The sequence below is a fragment of the Ochlerotatus camptorhynchus genome, unplaced genomic scaffold (genome assembly GCF_037179485.1).
Source record: "Ochlerotatus camptorhynchus isolate MF236.1 unplaced genomic scaffold, CSIRO-AGI_Acam_v1.1 ptg000550l, whole genome shotgun sequence".
Taxonomy (NCBI): Eukaryota; Metazoa; Arthropoda; class Insecta; order Diptera; family Culicidae; genus Ochlerotatus; species Ochlerotatus camptorhynchus.
The window spans coordinates 1093880-1119379 of NW_027041033.1; the positions used below are offsets into that span (position 1 = coordinate 1093880).

At 39.5% G+C, this 25500-nt stretch overlaps 1 protein-coding gene across 1 annotated transcript in view; it reads left to right on the forward strand.

The window, feature by feature from the left end:
- The window catches only part of LOC135713327 (neuronal acetylcholine receptor subunit alpha-7-like), a 727825-nt gene that overhangs the window by 190619 nt on the left and 511706 nt on the right, over positions 1-25500 (forward strand). Inside the window, exon 2 of the mRNA XM_065236431.1 lies at positions 11728-11867. Coding sequence (XP_065092503.1) covers positions 11728-11867 — 140 coding nt within the window. The remainder of the gene's footprint in view (positions 1-11727; positions 11868-25500) is intronic.

A 25500-nucleotide genomic window follows, 5' to 3' on the forward strand; every position in this document is an offset into this window, starting at 1 on the left:
GACTGCTTGGATGTGGTTCTATGCCTCAGAAATCATCCTTACATTAGTGTCAAATTGCTAAAGTTAATTTGATGTTTGGATGACCGCTGATTTGTTAAAGGTGAATCATTGCTGAACAATTGGGTGCAGACAGGCCACGTGCTTCCAATTCGTGAACCACTTCCCCAAAACAGTTCTTATTCAAAAACTGAAACTTCCCTCAGTGTAGGATGGTACAAACGAGAAAGTGAAAATTTGTTAGACACAAAATAATTGCCGATATTGGCGCAAATCGTGGGAGGTTTTATCAGACAGAACCATATCTTCCCAGTCTGACCCTGGCGCCCACACCATTTATCGCTATAACCGTTTTTCTTAATTGAGCAATTATCATCCATACCTCCTTCTCCTCGTTGTCCTCCACGCTACCCGCCAGGATTCCGGAAGCGGGTAATTACTGTCAAACCACGCTCCGATGTGATGGCACTGGTACCGGGTTACCGTAATAAAATCAAATGAAAATCATAATATCAATTGCTTGGTCGTTTTTATATCGGTGGCAGCCTCAGTGAACCTATCCTGATGACCGGGTGCTCCGACGTCATAGCCAACTGTGACCTACGCTAATTTCTCGCTCGATCGGATTACTGCGATGTCTTTTACGATCCGATTCGGTCGTTTTTGCCCCGCAGCAGTCATTCTGGTGGTGACAAGAATGACCTCGCCTTTCCACCCGGTCCACTTCCCCCGGGGGATAAATTTCGTCCGCAACTGCGTTCGATCGATCGGTATTACACGGCACAGACGGAGGTCGTACGGAGCACAGCTGGCTGTATGTCATTATGCCGTGGTTCAAGCAGCAAGAGGAGGCCACTGCTGCAGTCAGTTATTAATTGCTGTTTATTGTTGGTTTAATAAAAAGCCATTCATTATCATCCCGGCTTTTAGGACGGAACTTGGACACACACACACACGCACACTGATGACAGCAGTATGAGGCCATCCGGGTTCCGAAGGTGTGACTGCATCGTAGCAAAAAGGAGACTTGCAGTATGATGGTTCATGAAAAGGGGTCAACATATTGGGGGAAGGTGCTGAAATCAATGCCGGATGTGGCCTGGTTTTGCTTAATTTGCACTGATTGGGCTGGTAATGACTAGGTTGTCCTGATCTGCCCGTTTGTCTAGTATCGAGTATTTAACGGCTACGGTCGGTCTGTAATCGACAGCTGTGACCAATTGTGATGATATAATATAGTTTTTGGTGTGAAGGATAATTACTGTTCTCTGTGGAGAGTTGAAATTAATGTTTTGTGGAGTGAATCCCAATCTCATAAGATTGATTTGAATGAGGTTGATTGGAGATATTCAGGATCTGATCCAGATAATGATTCACTCACTCACTCAAGTAGCCTGAGCCACTCCAGAGGTGAATATTCGAAAAACTTCTTCCACCCTGAGTGGGTGGTTGGTTTTGCCTTCACCTGAGCCAAGTATAAATTCGTGCCTCCATATGATAACAAACAACTGCTGATTGAAACATGGGCACTGGCAACTGGCAACGACATTTAGTGCAAAACTACTTACAATAATTGGAAACATTAGCGCCGGCAGAGCATCTCCCGTTGAAGTCAGACGCTGAAAAATATTGATTGAACACTCGCTAAAGGTTATCTATAGCATGTTCACACGGGAAAAAATCGATCTCCGAAATAAGAAAAATGACTCATGATTTCATGAACACAGCGTATTTTCATGTTATGAAAATACACCATGAATAATATTCATGATATCATGAGCAACTTTTCCGTAACGCAGCAAACATTCCCAAAATCATGAATCATCCGAATTGAAATCATGAGCTAAATTCATGGGCTTAACTTTTAACCAAAAAATTTAAAAAGAATAAAATAAAGCATCAGACTGGGTTCGGACCAAGAACCTTGAAATCATTAAACCCATACTTTGACCACTAGACTATCAGTACTTGTATAAGATGGAAGGCAAAAGGCGTATAAGAAATACCGATGTAGTGTGGTTTATGAACACGGTTTGCCAAGTACGTGTAACGCTTGTAGCGGTCTTGATTTCACTGCATTATGGAATCATGAATTTCCATGACGAAATCATGAATCATTGTTACGATTTCATGGGATGGCAAGTTTTTTGATTTCATGATTTTTTATTCATGAAAATGGAATCGGATTTGTTTCCGTGTAGCTAGTTCTATGAGGAGGCAATACCTCAACATAACGTTGATACGCAGCGTTTGTGGTTGGATGCACGTTGTCAAACTGAAGTTTTCATGCGAAACAGCTCACTAGGCCATTCTTAAGTAACAACAATGAACTGTCAACTCTAGTCTAACGGAATTTTCAGACAGGATAACTGCCCAACTGGGAGATCACCCAATTAGCGAACTCCTTACTTAAAACGTAGACAAGTTCGTGATTTCGATAGTCTTCCTGCTGCGGTTTCTTATGACTTTCGAAAGGCCGACCATCGAAGCATTGTAGATGTGTTGCCAAACATGGACTGGGAAAACATTCTCGATCATGACGACGTTGAGGCCGCTGCGCAAACTTTTTCTCATGTCTTGGCATATGTCATTGACAGACACGTCCCGAAAAGAATTCACCGCAAAGACTCTCACCCTCCCTGGCAGACGATTGAGCTGCGTAGGTTGAAGTCGACCAAGAGAGCAGCATTGAGAAGATTTACGAAGTATCGCACGCTTCCTCTGAAACATCACTACGTGAGGCTTAATCACGAGTATCAACGAGCCAGTCCTCGATGCTTTCTGCGATTTCAACGAGGTATTCAGAGTAACCTTTAACTACTGTCAATGGAATTGAACAGTGAAGTCGCTTCCACTCCGCAGGATATTTGCCGCCTTTTTTCTGTCAATTTTGCCAGTGTGTTCACTGATGAGAGACTAAGTGACGACCATGTTTCCCTCGCAGCCAGGAACATCCCACTAAATGGTCAAACGCTGGGTGCAATTGATGTCAACGTTGAGATGATTTCTAACGCTGCAACGCAGCTCAAATCGTCCTTCAACCCTGGACCCGATGGAGTTCCGTCCGTGTTTTTGAAGAAACATATTGCTTGCTTGTTAACTCCACTTCACCGTCTATTCCGTATGTCCCATCCTCCTGGAAATTTGCACACATGTTTCCTGTCCACAAAAAGGGAAGCAAACGAGCCGTGGATAACTATCGTGGAATTACATCGCTGAGTGCTGTTTCGAAACTATTCGAGCTTGTTATTATGGAACCGTTGCTCTCTCACAGCAAGCAGTATCTGAGTGCTGATCAACACGGGTTTACTGGCGGTCGCTCTACAACCACCAATCTGCTATGCCTCACATCCTACATTACCGATAGTATGACTGAACGGGTACAGACGGACGTTATATATACCGATCTATCCACGGCATTCGATAAGTTGAATCATGACATTGCGATTGCTAAACTCGACAGGCTTGGGGTGAGCGGTAATCTCTTGAGTTGGTTCCGTTCGTATCTTACTGGTCGCCAACTTATGGTTGCTATAGGAGATTGCAAATCAGCTAGCTTCTTTGCCACATCAGGTATACCGCAGGGAAGCCATCTGCAACCGTTGATTTTTCTACTCTACTTCAACGACGTGAATCTGATTATCGGAGGACTTCGATTATCATATGCAGACGACCTCAACATATTTTTATGAATTTGCTCGATCGCTGACTGCCACAATCTTCAACATCAGCTTAATGTCTTCGCCAGTTGGTGTACTTTTAATCGAATGGTAGTGAACCCAGCAAAGTGCTCTACCATAACCTTCTCACGAAAAAAGCAACCGATTGTATTCAGCTATGACCTGCTTGGTACGACACTCGAACGCGTGAATCAGGTGAAAGACCTGGGTGTGGTGTTGGATTCACAGCTAACATTCAGGCAACACATTTCTTATATTATCGATAAGTCGTCTAGGACTTTAGGATTCAACTTTAGAATAGCTAAGAATTTCACCGATATCTACTGCTTAAAATCTCTTTACTGCTCCCTCGTACGATCGACGCTTGAGTATTGTTCTGCGGTTTGGAATCCGAATTACAACAATGGTGCCGAGAGAATCGAATCTGTTCAACGTCGCTTTCTTCGTTTTGCGCTTCGGCTGCCCAGCTACGAGAGTCGCTGCCAACTGATAAACCTTGAACCTCTCCGGATTAGAAGGGACACCAGCAGAGCTTTGATTATCGCCGACACTCTACAGGGACAAATAGATTGTGAGGCTATCCTGAGGCAAATTGACCTAAACGTGCAACCCCGACCAGTCCGTAACAACCTCATGCTGAGACTGACGACGGGGCACATGGTGCGATTTGCGGACTCCAGCGTGTGTTCAACAGAGTCGCATCTGTATTCGACTTTCACCTCACACGTGATGCGCTTCGTCGGAGATTCTCATCTGTTTTCGCCGGCCGCAGACTTGTCCGAGGGTGAGATTTGAACTCGTGACTATGGCGTGAGAGGTATGGATGCTAACCACTACGCCATCTGCGAAGAAATATGCTAGAACTAACAGCCAAACATCTAATTATTGCACCTTGTATCTTGATCTTGAACATTGCATTAGTGACGTGGTCATCGATAATTTTTCATCAGTGAATGAGGTGTATAAAGGGTGAACACTGAATTATTGCAACACATATAATTTTCTCGTTTCACGTATTTATCAGATCATGACCAAATTTTTTCTTTACATGTATTAAGCTAAGTATACATACATTGGATCATTTTTTGAGGGTTGTTTGCTTCACGTCATCCATAAGAGCTTGTACAGTCATATCCATTACTTTTGACGTCAGACTTTAAATGCTAATATCTTGGCCAATAATCAACGGATTTGGATGATTTTTATGTCAATCGATTCACCAGTGTTATAAGATTTGTGCGCTGAGTAACCTGTAAATTCCTACAAATGAGTAAAAGTGACTCACAAATGAGTAAAAGTTAATCACTGAGCTAGTTTCGTTTTCAGTGTACAAAGCAACGATTACCCCTGTTCATCACTCGCCAGTCAAACGATGACTGCAGTTAAACTTATTATATTTTTTTAGTAGTAATAAAATTACGTTTATTTCTGTTAATTATGATTTTACATTGTCTTAACATTTAATTGATTAGCCTATCAGGCTCTTCATCTTTGTTTACTTTGTGATTCTAATTAACGTATTCACATTTTTCTACTAGTCTACAGAATACCTCTTTGGGGGTGTGATTTGTTTGAATACCTACCTAACTACGAGTATAACTTAGCCTAACGTGCTAGATCTCGTATGATCTGATGAGTTGAACTGAGACAGGTGTCTCTGAACCTTTCCAGGATAAGAACTCTCCGTTCTTCTAATGTTTGAATTCCAGCCAGTTTAGGATCATCCTAAGGATCTTGTTCTGGATCATTTGACCAGTTTAAGGTGATGGACTTTTGGCGCAACTCACCCATGATTTGTTTGTAGACAGCAAGCTTATTTTTCAGGGACAGGGTAGACCTGTTGATGAGTGGATACAGTGATCTTATCAGGACGTTACACTTGGTTTTCGTTTTATCAACGTGCTCCCTGAAAATCAGCTTGCTGTCTAGTGTTATGACCAGGTAGACTACCTCTCTGGACCATTCCACCACTGTGCCGTTCAGGCAGATCTTATTATTCTCCGGTGGAACAAGTCTGGGAGATTTAGAGTGTGGAAAGATGATGACCTGGGTCTTAGCCGCGTTGATACGGATCTTCCAGCTGTTGAAATATTCAGAAAGGAAGTCCAGGCCTCTCAAAAGTTTGGCAGTCAGAGCTCCGATGACCCTACCCTTGTAGACTATGGATGTGTCATCTGCGAACAGAGACGGCGTATCGGGGGTGAACAGGTTGAATAGAATGGGGCCTAGGATGTTTCCTTGTGGAACCCCAGCACCGAAGTTGAAAGCATCCGATGTGATGCCATTCAGAAAGACTTGGAACGTCCTGTCCGATAGATAGTTGTTTATTATCTTCACTAGGAAGATTGGATGACCGTAGTACTGCAATTTGCAAAACCAAGCCATCATGCCAGACATTGTCAAACGCTTTTTCAACGTCCAACAACGCCATGGCAGATGTTTTCGAAACAGACTTGTTCCGTCTGAGAATGTTTGTTACTCGAGTCAGCTGGTGGACGGTCGAACGACCTTTCCGAAAACCAAACTGTTCCTCGAGTAAGATGTTGTTTTGTTCGGCAGATGTTAGGAGCCGGTGGTAGACTGCTCTTTCGAACAGTTTTGATAACCCTGAGAGAAGGCTGATTGGTCGATAACTTGAAGGAGAGGAAGGATCATTCCCAGGTTTCCGGATGGGTCTGACTTTAGCTGACTTCCAATACGAGGGTAAGTAGCCAAGTCGGAGACACAGATTAAAAATCAGTGCCAGATGGTTGTAGAATCTGGAACTCAAGTGTTTGAGTTCCAAATTCAGGATGTTGTCGAAACCTGGGGTCTTCATGTTTTTAGATGATTTGATATAAGCAAACAGTTCGTCAGCCATAATCTCGGATTCCTCGAGTAAAAATATTAGGAATCTGATGGAGGTTGGTTGCGTTTTCAGCAACCTCAGCTTCGTGAGGGCTGCCGATGTTTTGTCCCAGATTATGGGAGCTGACGAAGTGTTGACCTATCGCGGCAGCCTTCTCTTCTGGAGTTATCAGATGAACCACTGGGTCACCGGGACTATCCAGTGGGGTCAGTGGTGGAATGGGTTTTGGCTTATTTTTAAGGATTTTGGTTAGTTTCCAAAAGGACTTTGCACAACCTGGGAGAGAGCGGATCTTGTTAGCAAAATCCTGATTTCTAAGATCCACCATCCTAGCTTGGATGGTTTTTGTAAGATGATTGCAATGGGTCTTCAAGACACGCAAACCAGAACGCTGGTATTGGCCTTCGGATGGAGTTACGGAGTCTGATGAGATTTTTGGTAATTCTATCAAGGTTTAGAGTATTGCTCACCTGTCTGGATACTGGCACGCGTTGTTCCCTGGCCCGGGATATCGCCTCCTCGATGGAACGCAGACACTGGTCAATGTCTTCGGGCGTCTCCGGAAGGACACCGTAGTCGACACAGTGTTGGAACTGATCCCAGCTGACGCGATGGTAGTTGCGTCCGGAAGCTTGGAATCGGTTGACGGATGAGCCCACATCGGCCACCACTGGATAGTGGTCCGAACTCAGCTCCTGGTGGGTCACAGGTAGCGAGATGTTGTCGATGGGGGAGTGTACGCCAGACCGGCTCAAGCGGGTGGGAGAGTCCGGCGCTAATATGGTGTAGCGAGCCTCTTGCAGGTCGTTGTTCAGAATTGTGCCGTTTTGGTTGCGTTGACTGCTGCCCCAAGCCTGGTGTTTGGCGTTCAGGTCGCCCGCGATGATGTACTTTTCGCGCCGTCGAGTAGGTCTGCTGTCGACTCATCCCTGATGGTGATTTGCTTGGGGTAGTAGGTCGCAATGATGGTGATAGGGCCGATAGGAGTGGAAACTTCTACCCCTATGGCTTCGATGGTTTTCAGCTGGAAGCTCGGCAGAAGTCGACAGCAGAGTTTCTCCTTACAGCAATGGCCACTCCTCCTCCCCCGGAACTGGTTCGATCAAGTCTTAGAAGCCGAAAGTCAGAAAGGTAGACGTTTACCTCCGCTTTCAGGTGGGTTTCAGTGATGACAGCAATGTCGATGTTGCGTTAGTTGAGGAAGTGAACGAACTCGATGTTCTTGCTCTTGAGCGAGTTCCAGTAGGCGATCTTGATGGCTTCACGGTCCATAATTGTCGATTAAACGTGATGCAGCAAGAATCTGCTCGGTTCTGGTTCTGACGATGACGATTGCTTCTGTCATGATGGTTATGAGTTCCTCAGTTCGTCAGCAGCTCTTCCTTTTCGTTCGATGGTGGGCCGTCATCTCGACGCCACGATAGTCCCGGGGTAGGGGACGAAACCGATGCTGCATAGGACTGACGGCTCGGATTAGCCGAAGGGTTTGGCATTTCAGCAGATGGCGGGACCGATGCAGCAGCAGCAGCAGTAGCAGCCAAACGGTTGTTGAGTGGAAGTGGCGGAAGAACCGGAATCGGACGCCGTTGGCTAATGGCGGGGAAATTCTGCTCAATGCGTACCGGAACATTTTTCTAACCCAGCTGGTTCTGCGTGAAGGCTTTTTTTTTGCGGATTTCCATGAATTCCACACGCTTCGGACAAGACTTGCTGGTAGCTCAATGTGCTGCACCACAGTTGGCGCATTGTAAATTGGCGTTCTCGATCCTGTCGTATGCTTTAGGTGCGTGCTGCTTGTCACATTCGTTGCAGCGATGGGCCATGTGGCAATTTTTGGTCCCGTACCCAAACATGAGGCAGTTTGAGCATTGGATGATGTTACGGGGGCGAGGTTGGTAGCGTTTCCACTTAACCACGATGTGGAAAAGCGCCCGAATACACTGCAGGTCCTTCAAACACGTTGTGTTTCGCTCGAGGTGGACCAAATACAACTGATCACGGTACTTACGGCAGACCACGCAGGACCGCCTTGAGCGCCTTGTCTTCCCCGACATCGTGTGAGAAATATTCCCATTTTTTCCCGCCTCAGCAGCTCTTCGACGGCCTTATTTTTTTTTTTTCCTTTATTATAGAGATTTTTAGCCATAGGCTAGTTCATCTCTTATTCGACGGCCTTGTAGTACTTCCTTGCTGGTACCATCAGCATGATGTCTTCAGCGCACATGCTTTCTTCTGTATTTAGTTGGTGTAGGTGAATGAATAGAACGAAATGCGACGATGTCCACGCTGCAGCGAACAAGTTCGAGTTCGAACCGTCCAACGTGCAAAGCAGAATGATTCAGTGGCTTCGGCTTGTGTTGTTAGGAACCAATTTTCTGATGGCTGTGTTAGGGGTGAGCACCTTGCGGTCGAAGAAATTTTATGATAAATTTGAATGTTTCCATATTTCTTATTTTTGAACTATCTAAATATTTGAAATTTTTAATGTATGACAAACCGCACAAATTTTATAAAGTTGCCGATTTGATCGACATACAAATCATCAAAATCCATTGATTATTGGCCAAGTTATTAGCATTTAAAGTCTGACCAATTTTCGTTGCATTTCCCTGGATTGGCCTTCACTCCGAAAGACGTAGTCCTACACACTTAGATTTTTTTTTATTTTTACACGAGTAGTTTTTCAGCTTTGACGTAAATCATGGAATGTAAACAAACATGGAATGTAAAATTAAGTGTCCTGAAACTGAAACATGCAACTCGACGAGAAGTGCGTTTGATTGAATTGATTTTTTCGTCCTTTTCAACTAATTCTTTTGTCAAAAGGGCCGCTGGCATGTGGCGATCTCAGGGCACTGAAATTTACGTGTCTTTTTCGTAGTGTGTACGTCAAAACTAGGCTTGAATAATTCGATTAAGTCAGAGATTAATATAGATTTACACTTTTGAATATGCGCTAGAAAAATTCCATTTGGACCAGGGGATTGCAAGGGAAAAGAATTCAATTCAAGATTGTATTAGCTTGTATTTTTCAGACTCTTTATTGGACATTTCTAGTCCAAATAGTGGATTAGCACGTTCCACAAATTCTGAAGATGTGGCAATAATGATGTTGTAGTTGATTCTCAGTAAGAAGGGACCCTGGAAAATGAGTTTAGATCAGCAGTTCCAGAGTATGATTTGTATTCTCAGTTAAGTGTCCAGCAGTCTTCTTGAGAGTCCCGAGACCCTTAGAATGATCTTGTGAGAGAACTTTTCAAAGTCTTGCAGTTTCAGGAGTGCTTTCTATGTTATGCCTTTTTAGCTATCGTCCATGAAGTCTAACTAGCTCTCCTCGAATTGGGAAACGTGATTGTTGTTTAAACTGGTGGGAACTGATTCCCAGGATGTCACTGAAATTTCAATAAACTTAGATTTTTTAAAACTTCATTATCAAATTCTACAACATGATCTCTGGAGCTTCAATTTAGTAGATTTCAAGTAAAGGTAATCAAAATAGTTAGCTTGCCAAGAAATGAGTCTAGGATTTTCAAAAACTGCTTGATACGGTTGTTAAACAGAGTCAACTCTTCCAAATACGAAATCGAAGAGACCATCGAGTTAAGCTAACTAATACCGGATAAACGCTTGACATTTCAAAATCCTCTGCCATCCAAAACCCCCGATTCGGCCTTCGTTGTGTGCAGTCTCAAACGATTAATGAACTCACTAAAAACCATCGCAATAATCCCGCATCCCATCAGCAGTGCCTAGCCTCGTTGATGATCAGGGCAATAACAATAATAAGAACATTAACATTAACAACTGCCGCCTCCACCCGCTCCCAACACTACTGAGAGGGAAGTGAGTAAGGCCTTTTGGCTCAAAACCCCATTTCGGCAGCGACTAATGAGTTTGAAACTTTTCCTCCACTAAATTCTGAAGCATCAGCACCAGGCAGCAGCAGCAGCAGCCCGATTCGAGTAATCAAAGACCCCCGGCAGCTTGACTTGATGTGATTGGTTTCCCTGTGGGAAGTAAACTCTCCATGGGGCGGAAAACGGGGGAAGCGACGAAGTGCTGTTTGCATGTTTTGTTTATCGGCTTTTGCGCTAGGTTAGATTAAAGCGATAAGCCTATGCCAAACATTGTGCTGGATGAACGAACGAACGACTTGCTTCGGGTTGGTTCGTCTACCAGGGTTGCTTCGAATCGCTTCGCTGTAAAAATTGTTTTACGGAATTATGCAAACGGGAACATTTCAATTACTAGCAGAATTCATGGATTATTAAAGAAAGATCTTTTGATAACAGGACATTGTCCATATAAAAATCACTTGAAGCTAATAGGAAAGCTTTAGGAGGATATGTGTCAATTCAGTGGCATAAAAAAGGAAGGCTCTGAACACCTGCTGTACTCTGGAACAGCAATCTTCTATTAAAGGCATGTTTTTCTGGATAAGGGGCTGGCAGAACCCTTTGATGTTTGAAATGCCGGTCCTAGGCAAGTAGTACATTTATTCGAAAGCAATATAAAAACGAGGAATATATCACAATAGATCAAAGTTATGGTCGCAGTGATGAATCTACCCGTGAAGAGGTTGTACAATGTGTGTTTGACACATACAATCTGTCAATTTCGCTTTGAGAGTGTCACGATCACCGCTTGTGACTTTCTGAAAGCGAAATTGACAGGCGTTATGTGTCAAACATACATTTTCAACCTCTTTTTCCAACATCCAATGATTCCATAATTCCAAACAAAATATTATTCTATAGCAAGTGAATCGATGCAACCCTGATGTCAATAAACATAATCATAGTAGGCTGCCATGGTGTTGAACGCTCCCCTTCCCAGATTGACACGGCCCCGTAGCACACCTAATCCGACCGACCATATACATTTTACATACATGAAACCCAATTGTGCTTTATGTTGGCCCATGCGTTAGCCGGAAAAGGGAAGGCTGCCGCTGCGGGTTGTTTTCCGGTATCTACCTACAACAGGATTACCGACACATTGTTGTATATTTAGATGTTTGCTACTTAATTGCCATTCTCCGCTCTGCAGGTAGATTAAGAGATTGCTGGTTAGATTGCGTGCACGAGCGAGATGGAGTGCGAGAAAGGGAGAGGGGTTGAGATTTTTGATAGACTTTTCACACTTGACAGGCGTTTTTGGAAGGGTTCTCTAATCGATATTTTCCCTTTTCCGCTTTTTCAGTTGTCAATGCCGGCTACCACGAGAAGCGCCTACTGCACCACCTGCTCGATGCCTACAACGTTCTGGAGCGACCGGTGGTCAACGAGTCGGATCCACTGCAGCTCAGCTTCGGGCTGACGCTGATGCAGATCATCGATGTGGTAAGTTCAAATTTACGACGAGACTTAAAACTTGACAACCAGCTAAATTGCCCCCAGAACAACTTTCCCGGTCGTGCGGCTGCTCCCCCTCGTGTGAAGCTGTAAATTTACTGCCAAGTGAGACCCACAAAATGCACAATCTCCTTTCACACCCCATCGAAGCCACAAGGAACTAACTTCTTCCGCTTGATTTTATCCCCGGAAGATGTGAAAATACGTAGGGCATAAAAAATGGGATGAGGAAAAAGCAAGACCTGCTGAGCTGGGAGTGTATGGGGAGAAAGTTTTCCTGGCTGCTGCTGCTGCTGCTGCAGTAGCATGGCATCCTTAGATGCGGTAGTCTTAAATAACTTCATTCCTGTTTGCTGCGCGCGAGAAACGATTACCATCCCTACCGCCGTCGCCTCCAAACCGGGACTTATTAGTTGTGAGTTGGTTACGTTCGTAGCAGCGAGTGCCTATCTGCTGCTAGCATCTATGCTGGTTCTCTGTCGGAATGGAAGTCAATTTTTCCCTTTCCGATTGGGTTGTAACCTCCACTTTTGGATGGGTTGAAGAGAATTGCAAATGAGTTTTTTTTTTAAATTAGATACTCTGCCTGTCGATGTCGGACTGCATAATTTATTGAATGAACTGAGTTAATAGGGAGGAAGCACTTTTGGCTTAGGATTCATTTGAATATCTCATATTCTCTAAGCTCATTCAAATGTCCCTGAAATTTCCCGAACAGCTTATTTTAAATGTTATGGACACTTTTAACATTTGAAGAAGTTGTAAAACATATATGAAAATCCTTTATAGGACATGTCTTAAACTCGATATAAACTTCTTTAATTTTTACTGAATTTATTTAAACGACACTGAACTGCAAAGAGAAATGTATTGAAAGTTCAGGGAACTTAGAAAATGTCAACATCGCAGGATACCTTAAGGACATTAAGATAAATGCAATAGACTCCCGGTAGCTTAAGTGAAGATTTGGGAACTGAATGCATGTTGGGTTGTTGGTGGTTATCATGTGGAGCCGAGATCCGTGCACGAGGGAAATGTTTCGAGGTCCATCTGTTTATTGCAGGATGCATACATTGTAAATGAGTTGGAGTTGGTGCACTGTGTATAAATCCATATCATTGGACATCGTTCATGAATTTGTTAAGTCCATTCCAGTTGAAATATATTACAAAATAGTATTTCAACTGTTTTTGATTCCACCTCGAACCTCGATAGTGTGTGACCTTTTGTTTGGTTGATGCTGTTCGGTATGTGTAAGGATTTGTAAAGGAGTTAATGAATTTCGTGATCCTCACCAGTCTTGTCTTGTCGACGCATTTTCTGTGTTATTCGAATGCCTTTGCTTCCAAGCTATCAAATTACACTACCAAATTAAAATGTCATATGATAGGCTCTGTCATACGACACTGTCACCGAAGACCGTCACGAATGTATGTGTTTTGGTTTTTCTCATAATGAGAGCTGCTGATGTTGGGCTTGGGTGAATTCTGAAAATAGTAAGCAACGATTTCTGATCACAAATGGTTTAATTTACTCCAAATTGAGGAATTAGTACGAAATCACACATGCCATATGATAGTTATTCGATCATTTTCTTTTTGCTCGAATGTTGTTCTACCGTTTGTGTTGTGTAAGAGAGACAACGGTAGCGCATGAGAGTAGGAACACAAACAAACTGTCACCCATGACTATCCTTTCGGTCGCTTAACTATGCATTGGTACGCTGGGTTTTAGAATGAAATGCAACCGTGTGATGTCCATATGACCACCTGTACACTTAGAAATTATTACCGACTTCAGTATGTTTTTACGGAACTGAACGTTCGGTAAAAATTTGATCAGCATTTCAAAAGCTGTTTCACTAAATTTTCAATTGAAACCACTGACATCCTTGTAATAATAATCGAGCCTTGCCATTGTGGTGAAGTTTTCCTTGTTTTGAAGCCATAACACTAATGAATTAAAATGCCTCCTTTTACCGTTCAGCTGTTGAAAGCTCGGTAAATATTACTGAAGTCGGTAATCATTTCTAAGTGTGTGGAATAACAGATTTGAATCAAAACAACATAAATTTATAAGATATGTTTTCCGTAGCCTTCCATGGTGAGACGCTGTAAACATACCACTCCGTGCTAACATCGATGCAGGCTCCTTGGGCTCGATACATTGGAACGTTGAAGACTTACTGGCCCAACTAAACGTCAACGCACCTGTAAGGGTTTTACGAAAGCGAGACTTCTTGTCGCTTGAGGCTCGTCACGCCTCAGGATATGGCCAGCATAATGCGATCCGATCTATGAATGCTGCATTTAATGAGGAATTCCAATTCCTTTACTTAAACCGAAGACAACAAATCAAGAAGACTGGTAACTCTTCCATTTTACCATACGAACGCTATGAGACAGGTACAATCGCGTCATCTGCCGCTCAAAAGTAAAGGCTTCAAACGAATTTGATAACAAAAATTACATACTCAGAAGAAAGGTTTGTGCATTTGCTCAATTTTCTACGCGTTACTTCCACCTTCACTCAAGCGCAGCGCTATTGTATCTGTCGCTTGAGTTCTGGCAAAGTTGCCAGTCTTCTTGATATGATGCCTTCGCTTAAACTCAACTTAAAGGGTGATACGGTCAAAATTTGGTCAATATCAACTTGACGTATTTCTTTCAATTTTGCATTTAAAAATCCTGAACACCCCTCATTTTGAAGGTGTGTGTGTGTAGAATGTTGCTCCTATTTTGATTTTGGAATTCACTCTTCAGTTGGCAAAATCGCTAAAAGTTGCCAAATCAACCGTTACAAATGTAATTAAAGTGTTTGGGGAACGTTTGTCGACAGCCAGGAAGTCTGGATCGGGGGGAAATCGAAAACCGGAAGCCGCTGAGACGACAAAGAGAGTTGCCGGTAGTTTCAAGCGAAACCCTAACCTCTCTCTCCGAGATGCCGCAAATAAGCTGGGTGTATCGTCTACAACCGTGCATCGAGCCAAAAAACGAGCCGGACTATCGACTTACAAGAAGGTAGTGACTCCAAATCGCGATGATAAACAAAATACGACGGCCAAAGCGCGATCCCGGAGGCTGTACACGACGATGCTGACGAAGTTTGACTGCGTGGTAATGGACGACGAAACCTACGTCAAAGCCGACTACAAGCAGCTTCCGGGACAGGAGTTTTATACGGCAAAAGGAAGGGGAAAGGTAGCAGATGTTTTCAAGCACATGAAACTGTCAAAGTTCGCAAAGAAATATCTGGTTTGGCAAGCCATCTGTACCTGTGGCTTGAAAAGCAGCATTTTCATAGCTTCCGGGACTGTCAACCAAGAAATTTACGTGAAAGAGTGTTTGAATAAACGTCTGCTGCCTTTCCTGAAGAAACACGGTTGTTCCGTACTGTTTTGGCCGGATTTGGCATCTTGCCATTACGGTAAAAAGGCCATGGAGTGGTACGCCGCCAACAACGTGCAGGTGGTTCCCAAGGACAAGAACCCTCCCAACACGCCAGAGCTCCGCCCAATTGAGAAATACTGGGCTATTGTCAAGCGGAACCTAAAGAAGACAAAAAAAAAACTGCTAAGGGCGAGCAGCAGTTCAAGGCAAACTGGCTTTCTGCGGCGAAGAAGGTGGACAAGGTGGCTGTACAAAATCTGATGGCAGGGGTCAAGCGTAAGGCCCGGCAATTCGGATTTGGAAAAGCGGAAGCCTAACTGAATATTTTTTCCTGAATTTAATACTAATTGAACTTTAAAAAGAAATTTAATTTAAATTTTTAAATAAACGATTTCACGGATTTACACGCGTTTTCCCTTGACCAAATTTTGACCGTATCACCCTTTAAACGTTTCTGTCATGGTTTGCTATCTGTTTTCGTTTTTTTTCCTTCTCGGCTACTGGAGCTGACATCCATTCAAGATTTTGGTCAGAATCGCCACCCGCAGCACGACTTTTCGAGTGATTTTTACCACCATCGCCATACTTTTACGTTATTATATTTTGACCTAAGGAAATGTATTGTATTTGTATTATCGTTTTTAATGTTTACGTCATGTAATCATATGTAAAATGAAAAGGAATGAGATTTGTTTGATTGAGCTACATTTCACGTTTATTATGACTCAATTTTATGTCAACATTGACGCTCGTATATGTCAGTCTCAGAGCACCGAAAGTAACAACAATTTTTCTAAGTGTGTAGATGAAAAAAAACAAAACAAAATGGTGGGGTTGTGTACAAGACTCAACCGCATGGTTGATGGAGACTACGTTGAGGTGTTTAGTGAACTTCTCGTGCATTTTTCTTGATATTGATTTAAAGTATAGTAGAAATAACTTATTTCCTCAATTAACTCCATTTCCTCTCTTTGACATGTCAATTTCCTTACCCTTATTAGTTATTTTTCTGACTGTTTCTGGACATTCCGTTAGGGATATTTCCGCATATGAAACACTTGTCTTTAATCCTCCGTTATAAAATATATTCCCCGTGCATATGTCAATGCCCATCCCATCTCCGTTGAACATTTGATATGGATTACACGTTCAACCAAACGCTTGCGCTCTAGCCTGACTGCAGTTATGTTCAGCAAAGGCAGAGGGAAAAATTCCACCTTTTGCTGATTTGCTCCTTCTTCTGCTTGCCACGCCGTCCGAAGCTTTAATGAGCGGACGACAGCAGAGCTCTCATATAGTTTTACAGGTTCAAGCAAAACAATCCGCAACCAAATTGTACTCGATTATGACGACTTGGTTTGGGGAAAACGTTTATTTCATTGAAACAGTGATAAAATTATCACTCTTTTTTTGTACATTTTTCATCATTTTTTTTTTAGAAGATAGGAAAAGGATTGATTGTAACAGATTGTGAGAATTATGTCCTATCGATTGGTGTATTTGGATTTTAATTTTATCTATAAATGACAAAGTTATAAGCGTTCAAAACCTTACACCTTTTCGTGACGGTCGCAATTTCAGATTTTTGATTTACCCCCAGTACCTTCCCGTAAGACGTAGTCTACGTCAAAAAATCTACCATCACGTATGAGCTCTCAAAGGTCTATGCTATACAATTCAAGCATGTTTTTCAAAGGTTGGAGCCAAAATACCACTTGGCTGATCAAGAAACCCAAATTTCTATAAGATTACGTACTATTAAGTATCATACCCAGTTTTCTCAAGCTTGCATAAAAAAATCTACCATCATGTATGAACACACGGCGGTCCATTATTTATAATCTTAGCCTTATTTTCAAAGCATATGAATCTCACAAGAACGATGAAGGGCTCTAGGGGTGCAGAATCTATGCTATAAGTTTGTTTAATCACATCAGGAAAGCTCAGACTAACATTTAAAATAATTCAATCACTCAACAGAAAAGTTTGGACTCCCTAAAACAGATATTGAACCACTTCAGAAAAGGTTGGACTCCGTTTGATAATTTAAGCTCAAAAAAGTGTCGGTTGACTGCGGAAAGCTAAACAAGATTGTGTCGTTGACAAATGTCAAAACAGTTAAAAATAATCATGGGCTCACTTGGGAAAACATCAAACCCGTCCTGACAAGTTTTGATTCAGTTCGGAAAAAGATGAATCAATGCAGGAAACCTTGGATCCATTTAGGGAAAATATTAAATCAGCTTATGTGGCCTCACTCCAGAAAATGCGAAACCAATTCTTTAAAGCTCGACTTTGCGAGTGATTTTTACCACCATTGGTATACTTTTAAGTGATCATATTTTGACCCAAAAAAATGTATTGTATTTGTATTATCGTTTTTAATGTTTACGTCAAAATGAAAAGAAATAAGATTTGTATGCCCTGTACTCAGATCAATCAACTCAAAAAGGCTTTTTATAACCATACAGCATTTTTTTAAGACGTCTGAGTAGATAAAAAAATAGGATTAAATGGAATTAATAAAAATAATAAAATTAATGTTTTGACTTAAATGCATACATTAAATAAAATAAATAAAGTGAATAAAATGAATAAAACGAATAAAATGAATAAAACGAATAAAATGAATAAAATGAATAAAATGAATAAAATTAATGAAATGAATAAAATGAATAAATGAATAAAATTAATAAAATGGATAAAATAATGAAATTAAAAAAAAAAAAATGAATAAAATGAATAAAATGAATAAAATGAATCAAATGAATCAAATGAATCAAATGAATAAAATGAATAAAACGAATAAATCGAATAAAGTGAATAAAATGAATAAAATGAATAAAATTAATAAAATTAATAAAATTAATCAAATGAATCAAATGAATAAAATGAATAAAATGAATAAAATGAATAAAATGAATAAAATGAATAAAATGAATAAAATGAATAAAATGAATAAAATGAATAAAATGAATAAAATGAATAAAATGAATAAAATGAATAAAATGAATTAAATGAATAAAACGAATAAAATGAATAAAATGAATAAAATGAATAAAATGAATAAAATGAATAAAATGAATAAAATGAATAAAATGAATAAAATGAATAAAATGAATAAAATGAATAAAATGAATAAAATGAATAAAATGAATAAAATGAATAAAATGAATAAAATGAATAAAATGAATAAAATGAATAAAATGAATAAAATGAATAAAATGAATAAAATGAATAAAATGAATAAAATGAATAAAATGAATAAAATGAATAAAACGAATAAAATGAATAAAATGAATAAAATGAATAAAATGAATAAAATGAATAAAATGAATAAAATGAATAAAATGAATAAAATGAATAAAATGAATAAAATGAATAAAATGAATAAAATGAATAAAATAAATAAAATGAATAAAATGAATAAAATGAATAAAATGAATAAAATGAATAAAATGAATAAAATGAATAAAATGAATAAAATGCATAAAATGAATAAAATGAATAAAATGAATTAAATAAATAAAATGAATAAAATGAATAAAATGAATAAAATGAATATAATGAATAAAATGAATAAAATGAATAAAATGAATAAAATGAATAAAATGAATAAAATGAATAAAATGAATAAAATGAATAAAATGAATAAAATTAATTAAATTGATAAAATGAATATGATAAATCAAATGAATAAAATGAATAAAATGAATAAAATGAATAAAATGAATAAAATGAATAAAATGAATAAAATGAATAAAATGAATAATATGAATAAAATAAATAAAATTAATAAAATGAATAAAATTAATAAAATGAAAAAAAATGAATAAAATGAAAAAAAAAAATGAATAAAATGAGTAAAATGAATAAAATGAATAAAATGAAAAAAATGAATAAAATGATAAAATGAATAAAATGAATAAAGTGAATAAAATGAATAAAATGAATAAAATGCATAAAATGAATAAAATGAATAAAATGAATAAAATGAATAAAATGAATAAAATGAATATATAATATAATATATAATAAAATGAATAAAATGAATAAAATGAATAAAATGAATCAAATGAATCAAATGAATAAAATGAATAAAACTGAATACAATGAATAAAATGAATAAAATTAATAAAATTAATAAAATTAATGAAAACAATAAAATCAATAAAATGAATAAAACTGAATACAATGAATAAAATGAATAAAATTAATAAAATTAATGAAAAACATAAAATCAATAAAATTAATAAAATCAATAAAATTAATGAAGTGAATAAAATCAATAAAATTAAAAAAATCAATAAAATTAATGAAGTGAATAAAATAAATAAAAAGAATAAAATTAATTAAATGAATAAAATTAATACAATGAATGCAATCAATAAAATGAATTAATTAAAAAAATGAATGGAAAAATGAAAAACAACAAAAGAGATCAAGTAACAAAACAAATAATCAAAAACACGATATCAATTTAATAAATTAAATTAATCAAATGATTCGAATAAACTCAATTCTGCCAATAAATCAAATGAAGTTTATAACGGAAGTAAAGCCGTTGGTTCCCGGTTCATGAATCGAAGGGTCGATAGGTAGAAGAATGTAATAAATCAAATGAATCTAATTAATTAAATAGAGCGTATATACAATATAAATCTAATAAATCAAATAATTTAAATAATTTCAATTAACCAAAAACATCCACAAATGAAAACAAAACAAATAATTTGGTACTAATAGATATTTTTTTTTACTAAGATTAATTATTTTTGAATTGCTTTTTTCTGGAAAAATTGTTTTTACCACGTAAAACAATAGATAACAACATTTATTCCCAGAAAAAAAAGATCATTACATCTAAAAAGATTGCATTATATATAAAAGTTTTGATTGACTTTCAACCAATCAGCTCTATAGTCGCTAACTCTAATCTAATCTAATCTAACACCAACACAGCCAATTCTTGAAAGCATCCTGGAAAATGATATATATACCTACATCATTTTTCTTGCCTATTTGATTTATGTTTCACATCGAAGATGCGTCACACATATCAAAACGGCCAGGCCTACTGTGCAGCATTTAAGGGGCAAGATGATTCAGAAAACATCGGGCCTGTTTAACATGAAGAATTAAACACGATGCTTCAGAATCCAATAAATGGATGAAACGTGGAGATCTCGTACCGCACGTTACGATTTTCGTAAAGGGAAAGGGATTATGTGAAATCTATGAATATATTTTTGATTCGAAATATACAATATAGAAATGCATAATGTTGGTGGTCACTACCCGAGTCTTGTCACTATTATCAAGTCATAAAAAGTAACAAGGAATAAAATGTGATCCTTTGATAACTGGAAAATCCTGATTCTCTAGATTGAAGTTGTCACCAGGCATGGAAAATCATTTGCATTCATTTCGGGCATTCATTTACATTCATTTGCCTCTAACTTTTTTCTTCAACACCCTTCCACAGAATGATGTATTGAGCTTTTGTAGGTTTTGTTATTAGCTACAACTTTTGTAAACAAGTCAAATCCATTTCTCTAATGCATGACAAAGCAGAGCGAACAGAAGCCACTACTGTTTTTCAGTGAATGTATTTTACATTCACTGAAAAACAGTAACAAGTTCTGCCCGCTCTAGTTCGTGATGCATAAGAGATACAGATTTGAGCTATGAGCAAAACTTTTAGCTAATAACAAAACCTTTATATATCATTTTGCGGAATGCTGTTGATGAAAAAAGTAAGAGGCAAATGAATGTAAATGAATATATGAAATGAATGCAAATGATTTTCCATGCCTGGTTGTCACGACTAGGTTTCGGTGGTAGATTTTATACCAGTTATAAGCACCACAAAAAGGTGATCTCCCAACATTACTGGTTTGAAAAGATAAAAACTTAAAAAATGGAACGAACTCACCAAGTTTAGCCAATTGATCCTGAAGGCTGGCTGCTTGACATGTGTTGATGTATAAGTCCATTTGAGTTGAGATAAACAAATGTTCGGATGTATGTAGTCGATTTTTGATGTGCATTGGCAAGCCTTTTTGTGGCCAATAGTCAGGATCAACGCTGTGACTCAACGAAAGATGGGACGCCTCGTGGAGGTTCTACTTGGCTTCGGAACAGCTTTTCAGCGACAAATAATAGGGACCTAGAATGAGGAACTAGAAATTGTCCCTTGGGCCTGGTTTTGGTCAAATCAGCAACCGATTATAGATTCGGAAAAGTCTCACCAAATTCTACCAGTTACTCAATATTATCCAAAGCCGTCACGAAACTTCCTTCTCCCATTCTTTGCAAGTATGCGACATCTTCACTCTTCTTCTAAATAGTCTTAATGCACTTCACCCAGGTTTTTTTTACACATTCACGGGTAACTTCGTTTTGCCCACGAATCGGTTCCAGAGGATTCCCTCCTCGACACTTCATTTGTCGGAATGGGTTTACCTCGACTAGGACACATTTCTAAAGATTTTCTCCTGAATCACGAACACAAAAATATACTTTTGAAATCATCAACCGCGTTTGAAACTTCATAAAATCATACAAATTCACTTGAAAAAAGTACAACTGCAAAAATAAAACACGTCAACTTTTCATCGCGGCCTACCACGATCCCCTGATCCTCTGTGACCTTTACTGTTCATTGGTACGCTCACTACTGGAATTCGCGTGTGTTGTCTGGTATCCTTACCTAGCTGAGCGACGAAACGTATCGCAGGCCGTCTTCGTCGTTAAAGTCTTACTAGCAGAATATGATGCTCTTGAGTTACTGGCCAAAATTAATCTGAATGATCCTGCCCGAACACTCCGTTTGAGAGCCTTGCCACATGAAGTAGTACATTCAACCAACTATGCTGCAAACAGTTCCTTTGTTGCCATGATTCATCAATTCAAAGAAGTATGTGTCCTATTTCACTTTGACATCAATGCCTCTAGAATTCGTCATCGTTTGCTGTCGGCCAATTTTGAAATTTTTAATGAGGGACTACATCTAGATTTCAGTGCTGAAAGATTAAAAGAAACTGCCCGGGTTTGGAAATAAATTAAAACATGCACAAAATGCGTCTACTAAACATCAACTACAGAAATGCTTACATACATTGCTCAAGTTCGCATAAATTTCAAAAGATACGTCCCTGAATTTCATCACATATTTCAAACCTATCTCCAGCGCAAAGCACCCCATCGCAATAAATCATCCCGCGTCTCCATTGATCCTCAATTCTCGAACTGTGATAATAGCACACGCATCTCGATTAACAGACCGTGTCGTGCAAAAAATTTTTTCCGTCACTTCATCCATGTCAGAACCGATACGCACAACACTATAAGCCCCCGTGCCTGCCTGCCTCAGCATAAATTCTTCTCCCCAAGTTCATCGATACAAAAACACAGTCGGAACTGGTTCGACCTTTTCTCAATTTCCCATCCACCATTCCCAACGCAATTCAAACAGCGACAGAATAAAAAAAAAATCCAGAAAACTTTGAGAAATGTGTGTACGACGAGTCCGTTCTGTTTCCTTCGCTCTTCCTAATCCAAAGCCCACATCTCAGCGCTCTGCTCGCTGCTGCTGGTGTCAACCAAATAACGATCCAGGCACGGTCTCGGACATCAGTATGCCATGCTTTTGATTTATCCACATTCCAACTTAGACCGCCAAGCCCACTTGGATCGATGCGTTTGAGCGTTGGTTGGCTGAAGAGCTGAACTGAAGGCAGGCGAATGTCGTTTATTGAAAAAGTTTTCGCGTTTCCATTTCCAGCTGGGTTTGTGCCATTTCCGATGCCAACAGCAGGACGACAACGACGACATTGAAGTGAATCGTCGTCGTCGTCGTCGTCGTCGTCGTCGTCGTCGTCGTCGTCGTCGGGACGTTATTAACTGCGAGAGAGATCGGCAGGCAGCCGGCTCGGAAATGCACTGCCAGTGCTTAGTGAAGCTGCGACTATAGCTTGGGCACGGGATGCGAGTTCCGAAATGAAGTACGTGCTTTCGGCGGGAATTCATAAATTAAAAAGTTGGATCATGCTTTCCGAAAGGAGATCGAGAGGAAATGGAATCGGTTTCGGGACTCTTCCTTCGAGTTGGAATGGAACGTGCGAGTTCGTTTTGATTGGGTTTGCAGACGCGAATGGGACTTGGAATTGGTACTCCACTTCCACTATAAGGTTTACAAATTGAAGCCACTGTGTTTGTCGGTATTGATTACTGATTACTCAGGTTTCTAGATTTTCCAGGAAAAGCTTCTTAAATATGACAAAAACCGAGATCCATACTATAGAACTTTTTTTTCAAGAAGCGATCTAAGAACACGTGATTCAGAGTATATCTTGAGCTGAAAATAAAGAAATTCACGTAATGTCGACTGGAATTATGATTTTCCTGAATTCGACAATCAACCAAAATTAGATAAACCAATTTTTTTGGATTCATAATTCCAATCTGTCCACCAAAGCTTTCCCACCATACAGCTCCCCCAAACCTCCTTAAATGCATCTTAATATCGTATCTCGGAACAAGCCATCCACTTGAGTTCCATGAAAGCGTCGACAACCGTCTGACCCGGGGTCTATTTCCCCCTAAGAAGAGCTAAAAAAAATCCCACTTTCTTGGAAGATGGCGATGATGTCTCGGCATGTGCGGTTTTGCATTATCATATTTGCCATGGGGTGCGGCGAAAAATGTCTTGTCTGCGTCGACCTAGGTCATGCTCGACGACCAAAAAAAAAAAAAAAAAATGTCGCCCTTACAAGAAAATCCAACCACATTCAAGCGAAATGAGGAGTTAAATGCGAGAAAATCCTTTCCCATCTCGACAAACGATGACACTCACTCCAACTGAGCGCTGCTGCTGCCCCTGACGGAGATGGAATGAATATTCATTGATAAATTTATTTCGTCGTCTTGCTTCTCTCGAGCAATGCGAAATGATTCATTGAAGGCGCTTCGCCCATCTGGTATGCATACAGATTTGCTCTTCTAACTCGGGGGCGCAAGAGTTTCACATTTGAATGCCATTTTCCGAATTTGGAGGCGACAACGGCAAATGATAGAACGACGTTTGGCACTCGGAATGGGAATTTTTAATTGAACCAGCTGTCACAGGTTGAAGAAATTGACGGCCCCGCCCCAAGTCCGGTGGGAGGGGGAGCGGGAGGGAAGTAGTTTTTAATTAGTTTTGTGTGACGCAAATTAGTTGGCGCTTGATCGATAATTCAGTTCGATTTTGGCAAACGGAACCGAATGGGAAAAGTTTCACGTTTGCTCGAGTGTGCGAGGATACGGGGACTGATGCGGGCCGCGGTCTCAGAGGTTTTGCATTTGATTCAAATCAGGGTGATTGATGAAAAGTTTTCCGTTTTAGTTTGATTTGAATTGCATTGCTTGAGTGAAGAATAGTTAACTATTTTAATTTTGGTTCGATTGCCAGTATGGTGAATCCTTGAGGTTATCGAGGAACGAAGTAGGTTGAGTTAGACTGCGACTAGATAAGCCTGCTGTAGAAGATGGAAAAGCTAGTAGTGATGCCCAGTCTCGCTTAGATGGCTGTGTAGAGCAATATTCCGATTACAACTCCGATGATGTGTGTGATTGTAGGACAAAAGATCGAAGGACAAACGGTCAATGAACAAAAGGTCGAATGGACAAAAAGTCGAATGGACAAAAAGTCGACTGGAAAAAGGTCAAAGGACAAAAGGTCGATGGACAAAAGGTCGAATTGAAATTAGAGGGACAAAAGTTCAAAGTAGACAAAAGTCGAAATGGATAAATTGGATAAATTGATGGAAGGTAAACTGGGTGGCTAACTCGCAGATATTTTTCATTTTAAAATCATGAGCAGTTCTTTGGAAAAATAAGAAAACAAATAGTTACTGTCTCGGAAATTTAATAGACAAAGAACTGTTTTTATCTATAATATATTTCTTCTTTAAATCATGAGCATTGCTTTGAGAGTATTTGCATAATTTTTTTAAGTTCTTTAAACTCTGAGCGAAAATTTTCTAAACAATATACCCCTAGTCAAATTCACCCTTTTTCCATTCGACCTTTTGTCCCTCTAAGCTCAATTCGACCTTTTGTCCATTCGGCCTTTTGTTCATCGACCCTCTGTCCATTTGACCTTTTGTTCATTCGATCTTTTCTCATAGATCCCATCATAGATTTCATAGATTCCTTTTAACGTTTTTACTGTTTGTGAGCTCCAGGGA